Consider the following 10377-nt stretch of genomic DNA (forward strand, 5'->3'; position numbering starts at 1 on the left):
AGTCTCTGGATTTGGGCCTGGGGGCCAGGCAGGGGACTATAGGCATGGGTCTCTGAAGAGCATTCTGGAAATAGGAAGATGCCCCATCTGGAGGGGCATGGCAGGGCCTTAAGTTAGAAGTCTGGACCCATACCATGCCCACCTTCAGGAACCCGAGGACCTTGGACCTGACCCCTCTTGTGCACCATAGCCCTCGGGTCTTTATTTCCTCCCAGTCAGTGGGGGCCCAGTGTTCCCCAGAGGGTGACTTAATTGCTGCTTGTGTTCTGGAGTGTGTGTCTCAGGAGCTGGTGGCCTGGGTTTCCACCAGAGCGAGGCGGGTAGCAGGTGGGGCCCTGGGGGAGCCACTCCTCTTGGGAGGCACCGTGGTCCTGCCCTGCCCCACCCACCCTTGCGTCCCAGGCCTTGGTTGGCCCCAGCTGTGGGCTCTGCAGCTGCCTGCCGGTGTGAGCTCCCTGGGCTCCTCCTCCAGGGCCAGCGCCGACTTGGACCACGGTGCCTGCACAGGGTTCCTGGAGCTGCTCAGGAGGTGGGAGGTGAGGGGCAGCCGGCGAGGCTTTGGGGGTGGGTCTGTGTACTTTCACTCTGGCCCCTTGTTTTCTCGGTGCCCAGATGTCTCTGTATTTGTTTGGCTGACTCTCTGTCTCCATGTCTCTGGGTGGAGGGTCTGGGCTTGTACGCGTGGTTCTCTGGTTCTCTGCTTCCCTGTCTCTTAGCCTGGCTCGCAGCTCTGTGTCTGTTTCTCTGGCAACCATGGGTTCCCTTTGCGGAAGCAGTGCCAAGTCTGGGATCCCCTTGTCCATAGCTCGGGGCTTCTTGGGGTGCCAGGCATTGGGCAGGAGAGGACACCCAGATGCTCTGTCGAACTTGTGAGGTGCTGTCTAGATGGAGGGACAGATGACAAGTGGGTCTTTTCCAGGGGGATCTTGTTTGGAAGCTGGGATGGCCGTAGCACTTCCATGTTCTGTTTTTACAGAACTAGAGAAGGGAGACAGGTGTGGAAATCTATTTTCAGGGCCTTGGCCTGGCCTGGTCCTCGGAGCCTCTACTTCCAGGGGTAGGTGGGCAGGGAACCAGGGGCCTGGGTGGTCCAACACCAGGGATGCCTGAGTCACTCAGAAGTGAGTTGGGCTGTGTTTTGAGCAGAATGTTTAAGCAACAGTTATCAGCCGTTTCTGGGTTGGACTACCTTGGGCCAGGACTGGGTGGGGGCTGAAATTTCCAGAAGTTGGTCCCAAGTAGAAGCTGGGGCAGCCTTAGGCAGTTCTCAGTTCAGACCTGGGTTTCCCAGGTGCCACTCAACGTCTTGCCTGTCCCTGGATGCCAACAGGCAGCAGGAGACAGAATGTTTGTTTGTGCCGGAGGTGCTGGGCCCTGGTCTCTTTCCCCGGGGACTTCTGTCTGCGCGGCAGTATCTGCCCATAGTGGGCCTGACCCCTCCCATTGCTGTGGAGACTCTGGCCCATTTATGGGGCGGTGGGGGTGGTGGTGGTGGGGAGCGTGGGTGTGGCCAGTGCAGGCCGGGTAGGACGGGTGGCTTCCCTGTGTGAGCGGCTGGTGCCTGGGTCCCACCAAACCTCGGAGGGGGTCGGTGGGCAGCGCAGGAGAGTGTCGGCCATCTCAAGAGTTACGTCTGCTGCTGAGTGTGCTTGGGATGTGACTCCCAGAGTGTCTTTTTCCTAAGCGTGCTCTGCATCCCCAACTCCCCTCCCCGGGGAGCAGAGTGTGGAAACTGATGTCACTGATGTCAGGACTCTCAGTGGGCCCAGCGCTCTTGCTCGGCCATACCCTCAATAAGAGGAGGGGGCTGACATCTGTCACTCTCCTAAGTGGGTCCAGAGGAACCCCTGTGTCAGGACTTCAGCTGTGCTGGCAAGAGGCAGAGGGTGGAGGGAGGGACCTCCTGGCAGTCTCACCTTGCTCAGGGTCCACAGGGAGGGCATGGTCACAGGGTGGACCTGGCCTTGGACGTGATTCGGTTCTCCACTGGATTGTGTCTCTGCCTCAGCCGCCTCTCTCACCCAGGTTAATATGCACCTCTGAAGAGGCGTGGAGAGCAGAGTCCATTGTCCAGCCTGGTTGGGCGTCCGAGAAGTCTGTGGAGAGGCCTGCAGAACCCAGGGTGCCAGTAGGCACAGAGGGGAGGGGAGACCAGCAGCAGAGTCCCCTGGTGGCAGGCGTCCTTCTTCGCCCTGCTTCATGGGCAGATGTCAACCTCAGCCTGCCCCCTGGGAGCTGCGGTGCTGGCTGGGCGTTTCTCTCCTCAGAAGGGCCCTGCTATATTTCGATGGCTTTGTCCCTTTATCCCTTCCTGGGTGTTGTCCTCTCTTCTTCCTTCCTCTCCTGCCCTTCCCACTCCAGGGCAGGGTGTAATCACAGGGTTGCTGTGTCTGGTGGTGGGCTGGTCTGCGGTCCTGTTTAGAAGGAGGCTGGCTTCCCAGCCCTCCCCTGCCCCACCTCTTGGCTTCCCGAGACCTGCCGGACTCGTGGGGCTCGACCTGACCTCTAGAGCTGGTGGTTTGAGGTCAGCTGCTCCCAGGGGGCCACGTTACCTTCCAGAGGAGGCTCCAGGAGCTCAGCCTCCATGCCCCCTCGGCCCCTGCAATCTAGCCCCAGCTTGGAGGAGACCTTTACGCTCCTGGCCTTGTGGATGGGGGATGACTGGGTATGCACACGTGCTGCACAGCAGCATGAGACTGTCCTTCGCCTGCCTCAGCGTGGATTCTGCCCACGTCATCAGGTGTAATGAGCCCAGCAGCAGATAAGGGAGCTGCAGCCTGCCATTCGAAGTGTCCAGGAGGGCCCCCTCCTGGCCCGACCCCCCACCCTAGGCCCGGGCTTAAGCTGCGTCAGCAGAGATCAGAGTGAGGAGCTGGGTCCCACAGTCCAGCTACACTGGGACGCTGGGTCCCTTTCTAGACCCTGTATTTAAGACAAGAGTGGTGTTCCCCAGGAGATGGCTAGGGATAAGGGTGAGGGTCCCACAGCCCTGCCGAGAGGTTGCAGAAGGCACTGGAGACGCAGAACTGGTAATGGGATGGCGTGGATTGCTTTGAGTGCTTCCAGGTGCATGAGGGGCTGTGTGCAGGAAATAGTGTGGTTGGAGGGCTTGGTTCCAAGTTCAGTGCTGAGACCATGGTGCTCCTTTGGACCCTGCAGCTCAGGATGCCGGGAAACTGGGCTGAAGAGCAAGGTCCGGTGGCCAGAGGGTGGGGGTTCAGGCCTTGCCCGGAGGAAGGAGGTGAGACAGCTTTGTAGGAAGGGTGCTGGCTTGCAGACTAACAACTGAATTTGAATCCTGGGTCTGCTATAATCTTTCTGGGAACTGTAGGCAAGTCCTGTCACTTGTTTGAACCTGTTTCCTTATTTGTAAACTGTAGGAAAAGCTGTCTGACCCACCTAGGTATCTTGGGGTAAGGTGTGTGCAAACAGCTGGGCCCTGTACCAGAGGAGTGACTGGTCTTGGGGCTCATAGCAGACTCCACTGGTCTCAAGGTTGTAACCCTTGGGCCCCTTCTGCCCGGCTGTTCAGATAGCATGGCTAGAGAGCTTGGTATGGGAAGGGTCCCGCTCCCTGCCCCCACCCCTACATGCCCTGGGGTTCACCATGTCATCTCTGTTGAGCAGGGCTGAGAATTACTGGTGGCGTGGGCAGAACACACGGACGCTCTGTGTAGGCCCCTTCCCGCGCAATGTGGTGACCTCCGTGGCTGGCCTGTCGGCCCAGGACATCAGTCAACCCCTGCAGAATAGCTTCATCCACACGGGACATGGCGACAGTGACCCCCGCCACTGCTGGGGCTTTCCCGACAAGATCGACGAGTGAGTGCGATTGGGGGTGGGGGTCACCTGTGGCTCTGGAGTCATAGGCTCTTGCTGGCTTCCGAGGTCCTTGTCACAGCCGTGGGGCAGAGGGTCTCTTACTGCCCAGAAGCTGTTCCCTGCAGGCAGAACCGGGGTTAGGAGCTTGGGGCCTGGAGACACACTTCTGTCTGGTGGAATCCCCCACCCCTGGCGCATTGACCTTAGGAAAAGGGACTGGGAACAGCCTTCGGAAGGAGCTCAGCAGGGAAGCTATGATGCTCCCTATGTAGAAGCTTCCCTTCTTGGGTTGCTAGAGTCCTGGAGACTGAGCCTGTGGGCCCAGCGGTCAAGTGAGCTCGTGTTCCTAGACTCGGGGGCGCAGAGAAAGAGCTCCCTGTGGGGAGACGCCAGATGGAAGGTTAGGCAGCATCCCCACTTGCCTGCCAACTCTGTACCTGGTGGGGGGGTTCAGTCTCCTTTAAGCAAAAGGATGAGGTCATTGGGGGGCATCTGGGGAGGACACAGAGAAGAATTAGTCATTTCCTGAGTGCCCTGCCCCAGGGGGCTTCCAGGCAGCCCTTTCTCCTCTGACTTCTCCTGACGTTTGGCTCTGCCCTGAGAGGCCGGTGAAGCAGGCCTTCTCCCCCTTGCCCTCACACACCAGAAGCCCTGCAGAGCAGCTGGTGTTGCTCACCTCCCAAGAGCCAGGCGCGGGCCTGAGGGAATTGGGGCGAGGTGTGGAGACGCCTTCCGAAAGGAGGCCCGGTCCCCTCTGCCCTGCTCATGGCGTGCTGTGGCCGGCCCAGCCCCATTCCTCCGGGCTTTAATCAGCCCAGTGACTAAGTCCCAGGGCCTGACAATCAGCACCGGGCTGGAGAGGGTGAATCGGGAGCGGGCCAGACAGCCCGGCCCCTTCTCCACCTGGCCGTGGGGCAAGAGTGTGCTTCCTGCCCACCCTGCCAGGGTCGTGTGGCTGGGTGCTCCCGAGAGGGCCGGCAGGTGGCTGCCAAGTGTGGGTGGGGTGCCCTAGCCATTGTGGACAGCAGCTCTGCTCCTGGAGGGTATTCTTGGAGCCCCTTCAGCCCAAGCCTTTCAGCCTGCACTCAGGACTTTTGCCCTGCCATCTCTCTGTGACCCCTGTCTCTGGGGTACAGTTTGCGGGGAACTGCGGGGAGTTGGAAGTCCTGTGCTCCCGGCCCAGCTCTGTGCAGGGCTTGGACAGGATGGTTCCTGGCACGTGCCCAGGGTCTTAGTCTCCACCTGAGGTTTCCCCACGGTCGCTACTGCACAGCCTTCCCCCTGCTTCCCCACTCTGACTTGGTTGTCTCCCCACAGACTATACCTGGGAAACCCCATGGACCCTCCTGACCTGCTGAGTGTGGAACTGAGCACCTCCCGACCCACCCAACATCTAGGAAGGGTGAAAAGTAAGAACCCAGCCCCCCCCAAGTTCGTCAGCTGCCCAGGAAGAGGTACTGTCCTCTCCGGGCATGCTGAGCCGGCTGCTCTGGCTCTGGGACAGTTGGGTCAGGGCTGCTGGGGGACAGCTGAGCCCTGGCTCCGGCTGGCCGTGGGGTGGAAGATGAGAGGCAGCTGTATCCGCCGAGGTGGGCACCCGCGGCCAGTCCTGTGCTGGCCTGCCCACCTCAGCTTCCCTCCACCCTCCTCCCGGCCATGCTCAGATCCTGGCTTTCCTCACTCCCTCTAATCCTGCTGTCCTCTCCCGAGCCAAAACCACCCCACGGGCTTCACGCTGGCCAGGAGCCTCATCCATCTCCCGGATCCTGTGCCTGTCCTTCCGGAACACGGTTCCCCCCATCCTGCCGCCCCACTGCTTCCCATTGCTGTTGGGTTTGTACGTTCACGCGCCCCTACTCACTGCTCTCTCTCTGTCTCTGTCCACGCTCTGCCCTCCCGTCTGGCCCTCTTCCCTCCCCGCCCTCCGTCTGTCCCGCTCCGCCCCTCTGCTCTCCGCACGGCCTTTCTTGCAGGGCAGCCTCCGCCTCGCCCACCTCAGCCTGCCATCTTCGCTCAGAGTAAGTGGGGCTGCTCTCGGTGCCTTGGCCCCTGCCCCCGTCCCCTCTCTCCTCTCATTCCTCCTCTCCTTCTGGAAGGTACAGAGCCCCAGTGGGCTGGCTGGGTGGGAGGGGGTGTGGGGTGTGTGCTGTGAGCTTTCGCTGCTGACCTGGCCCAGCATGCCTGCCTCTCCCCCGACCCCTAAAAGCTTGGGCTTCTGGAGCAGGTGTGTGGTCCTGGTGCCCACCTGTCCCCCATCAGCTGGCCCTGCCCCACTCCCTTTGAGACCTGCAGAGGCGGCTGTGTCTGGGCTTTTGTGGTGTTTGGTCAGGAGCTCCGTGCTCTCCAAGGACAGCGCCAGCTGCCCTGGGTGGTGGGCGATTGCCCGTAGCCTCCATCCCGCACTAATGGCGTGCCGAAACGGGGTGGGGGTAAGCAGGGACTGACGGGGCCCAGGAGCCTGGGGTATTTGGGGGTCTTGTGTGTTGGGGTGTCAGGCTGCTGCAGGGTGTTGCTTGCTCTAGCCGAGATGGAGGCCGGGGCGTGTCAGCCCCCCGGAGAGCTTGCAGTGTCCAGAGCAGTTTCTGTGCTCCTGTTTGAATAGGGTTGGTGTGCACTGAGAATTTTGGCAGCCGAGGGCTAACCTCTGGGGGCAGTGGGAGTGGGGAGTTGCGGATGATAACTTGCCTTTCTTCCCCTGTCCCCCGGTCTGACACTGCCTTCCTGGCGGGGTCTCCCTTTCTATCCTAGAGCCAACCTATGACCCTGTGAGTGAGGACCAGGACCCCCTGTCCAGCGACTTCAAGAGGCTGGGCCTTCGGAAACCAGCCCTGACCCGTGGGCTGTGGCTCGCAAAGCCCTCGGCTCGGGTACCGGGCACCAAGGCAGCTCGAGGCAGCGGGGGTGAGGTCACGCTCATTGACTTTGGCGAGGAGCCTGTCGTGCCTGCCCCGCGGCCCTGCGCACCCTCGCTGGCACAGCTGGCCATGGACGCCTGCTCCTTGCTGGACAAGACCCCGCCACAGAGCCCTACACGGGCCCTGCCCCGGCCGCTGCACCCCACGCCCGTGGTGGACTGGGATGCGCGCCCGCTGCCCCCACCTCCCGCCTATGACGATGTGGCCCAGGATGAGGATGACTTTGAGGTCTGCTCCATCAACAGCACCCTTGTGGGTGCAGGGGTCTGTGCGGGGCCCAGCCAGGGGGAGACCAACTACGCCTTTGTGCCTGAGCAGGCACCTCTGCTCCCTCCCCTGGAGGACAATCTGTTCCTCCTGCCCCAGGCGGGGGTCAAGCCGCCCAGCTCGGCCCAGACCGCACAGATCTTCCAGGCGCTGCAGCAGGAGTGCATGCGGCAGCTGCAGGTCCCGGCGGCCTCCCTGGGCCCTTCTCCTGGCCCGGCGCCAGTGGGTGAGGACAAGCCCCAGGTGCCCCCCCGCGTGCCCATACCCCCGAGGCCCACTCGCCCACGGGGTGAGCTGTCTCCGGCCCCCTCGGGTGAGGAGGAGCTAGGGCGGTGGCCCGGACCTGCCTCCCCTCCCCGGGTGCCTCCCCGGGAACCCCTGTCCCCTCAAGGCTCGAGGACCCCTAGCCCCCTGGTACCACCTGGAAGTTCCCCGCTGCCAGCCCGGCTCTCCAGCTCACCGGGGAAGACCATGCCCACCACCCAGAGCTTCGCCTCCGACCCCAAGTATGCCACGCCCCAAGTGATCCAGGCGCCTGGCCCACGGGCGGGCCCCTGCATTCTCCCCATCGTCCGCGACGGCAAGAAGGTCAGCAGCACCCACTACTACCTGCTGCCGGAGCGCCCACCCTACCTCGAGCGCTATCAGCGCTTCCTACGGGAGGCCCAGAGCCCTGAAGAGCCCGCCCCTCTGCCCGTGCCCCTGCTGCTGCCCCCGCCCAGCACCCCAGCCCCTGCCGCCCCCACGGCCACTGTTCGACCAATGCCCCAGGCCGCCCCAGACCCCAAGGCCAACTTCTCCACCAACAACAGTAACCCAGGGGCCCGGCCACCAGCCCTGAGGGCCACGGCTCGGCTGCCACAGAGGGGCTGCCCTGGGGACGGGCCAGAGTCTGTACGGCCGGCGGACAAGATCCAGATGGTGAGTGCCGGGCCCGGGTGGTGGGGCGGGGGGCAGGGGGTGGGCAGGGGCCCCAGGGCCCTAGAGGAATGGGCCCAAGCGGAGCTGACGGGTAGGTGGGTGGGTGTGCCCAGCTGCAGGCCATGGTGCATGGGGTGACCACAGAGGAGTGCCAGGCGGCCCTACAGAGCCACAGCTGGAGCGTGCAGCGGGCGGCCCAGTATCTGAAGGTACTGCCACCTCCCGCCCACTCTGGCTTTCAGGGACCCTGAGGACTGGTTCTGCTGCACTCGCCTCCCCCTGCCCCTCCCCACCAGCCTGCCTCTGGCTCTCCTCTGCCCCCACCCTGGCCGCCCCGGCTGCCTGCCGCCCTTCAGCCCCGGTGTGTCCCATGGCACCACCCTCTGCTCCCTCAGGTGGAGCAGCTCTTTGGGTTGGGTCTGCGGCCGAGGAGCGAGTGCCACAAAGTGCTGGAGATGTGCGACTGGAGCCTGGAGCAGGCCGGCTGCCGCCTTCTGGGCTCCTGTGGCCCTGCCCACCACAAGTGAGTGAGCCCCGGCCTGAGGAGCCATGTCCCAGCAGGCACTGCGCCAGGGGACAGCCTGGCCCCTCGTGGGCCACACACCCGGAGGCGGGCAGCAGCCCTAAGCCAGGACAGGGACAACTCTGGGGGAGAGCCGTTTCTCCTGAGTGCCTGTAGACTACTTAGCCCCTTGGTTCAAATGAACTAAAGAGTAAGAGGGAACTGGAGCCTCTCCTCTCGTGGGGCTTGTTTACTGTGCTTGTCGCCCTCTGATCGGCTAATAAACAATACTGCTGTTCTCTTTATTATTATCATCATTATTAAAGATAAAAGGTATCCCAGGATGATAAATTCCAAAATTACTGCTGACTTTTCAACTCGTGCCCACCCACGCTGGACGTTCCCTGCTCTGTTGCATCCATCCCTCTGTTGATAGAGGCCCTTTCTGGTTGTTTCCCACCCTTCAGGCGCTGAGATGTCGGGAGAGCCAGAGGGTCTGCCCTGAAGGAATCACTTGAGCCTGTCCATCTGACAAGGGTGGGGAGAGACCCTGCCCGGGCCTGGAGGACCTGCTGCCACTCGCGGCTCCTAGCGGCAGGGCAAGGCCAAGTCTGCGGGAGACTGGGAGCCCCGCCTTGCCATCCCTCCCTCACCCAGTGCTGTCCCTGCAACTTTGGATCAGCCCTCGGTGCCCTCAGCCAAGGGGCGGGAAGAAGCCCTATGAAGGCAGGCCTGGTGGCGGCCTCAGCATGCCCTGCAGCCAGCCTGCCTCTGGCTCCAGCCCTGGGTGTGGGGCCTGTGGTCGGAGCGTGTCCCCAGGCTCTGCTGGCCGGGAAGCCAGGCTGCACCCGTGCAAGGAGGATGTGTTGGCCACACAGAAAGGGGGACCAGCACCCATAGGCCCTCCGCAGGGCAGGGCCCTTTCTCCAGGGATCCCCTGGTGGGCTGTTGGGGTGTCGGAGAGAATGTGACTTGTGGCCTCGCCACGGATACGTTATGGGACTTGGCTAGTCTTAGGATCTTGTGCCTGGAAATAGCCCTGAGTGGCTCAGGAAGCAGAGCAGGGGTGCCAGATTGTTCTCTGGCAGGGACCAGGGCCCAAGGCCCCAGGGTTGGAAGGAGACCAAGGGGGCAGCTGCCCTGGAGGGACACCAGAGCTTCCTCTCTGACCCAGCTCCTCCCCTATGCTGTTCCCTGTTTTCCTGCCAGCCTCTGCCGCCAGAGTTGCTGCCCCAGCTATGGATCCCTGCTTCTTCCAGATAAATAAAGCTAGTTTCTATTTTATGTTAACTTACTTGTGCCTGCCTATTTCTTTGCCTCTTGGTCAGCAGCCCAAGGCCCCAGGGCTTCCCAGGCCACCATCTGTCCAGGCAGCAGGCCCTGTGGCGCCACCTGTGGACAGAGGGAGGAAGTGCGGCCAGGGTGACCCTTCCGGCTCCCTCCCCTTCAGGGCTGGCAGAGGGGCAGAGCCTCCCTGATGCAGACACGTACTTACAGTCCCTCTGTTCTTGCTCTAGAGTTCCCAGAAGGCAGGGTATACTGCAGGGGAGAGCTGGCGCAAAGCCAGAAACTTCTGTAACAGGGAAAGCTTCAATAGGTGTTTAAATTTCGTTTTTCTGAGTATTTCATGTGGTTTAAAGTTCAGAAGGTATCGAGGAGTCTCTAGTGAAATCTCCCACCCCAGCTGCACACACACCCCCCCCGCCAGAAGCTGCCATTCAGCATCAGAGTCTTTTCCACTTACAGTATTTTGAGGAGTTCATAGCCATACTGAACGAGCATCCCCCTTCTTGTTTGGGGTTCCAGGGCTGTACCATGTTCTGTTTAACAAGGCCTCGCAACCATTGCTGCAGTAAAACGGCACATGCGGATTAATTTTCACTTACGAGTCAGTCTGAAAGATGCGACCCCAGGAGCAGAGCTCCACGGTCAGAGCATGTGCTTTCATGA

General features: G+C 61.8%; 1 protein-coding gene across 10 annotated transcripts in view; it reads left to right on the top strand.

The window, feature by feature from the left end:
* TNK2 (tyrosine kinase non receptor 2) overlaps positions 1 to 9721 on the top strand; it is a 46440-nt gene extending 36719 nt beyond the window's left edge. For 7 of the 10 annotated variants that reach the window (XM_032869394.1, XM_032869393.1, XM_032869397.1 and 4 more), the window contains 7 exons: positions 3628 to 3822; positions 5140 to 5231; positions 5796 to 5918; positions 6571 to 7925; positions 8039 to 8134; positions 8321 to 8448; positions 8895 to 9721. In XM_032869394.1, the coding sequence (XP_032725285.1) occupies positions 3628 to 3822; positions 5140 to 5231; positions 5796 to 5918; positions 6571 to 7925; positions 8039 to 8134; positions 8321 to 8448; positions 8895 to 8901 (1996 nt within the window). In that variant the 3' untranslated portion in view covers positions 8902 to 9721. The other 3 variants (XM_032869389.1, XM_032869395.1, XM_032869396.1) reach the window with 3 other exon arrangements.
* The last annotated feature ends 656 nt before the right edge of the window (positions 9722 to 10377 follow it).

This window comes from Lontra canadensis, unplaced genomic scaffold (assembly GCF_010015895.1).
Source record: "Lontra canadensis isolate GAN:19392208 unplaced genomic scaffold, GSC_riverotter_1.0 scaffold38, whole genome shotgun sequence".
In the NCBI taxonomy this organism is placed as follows: domain Eukaryota; kingdom Metazoa; phylum Chordata; class Mammalia; order Carnivora; family Mustelidae; genus Lontra; species Lontra canadensis.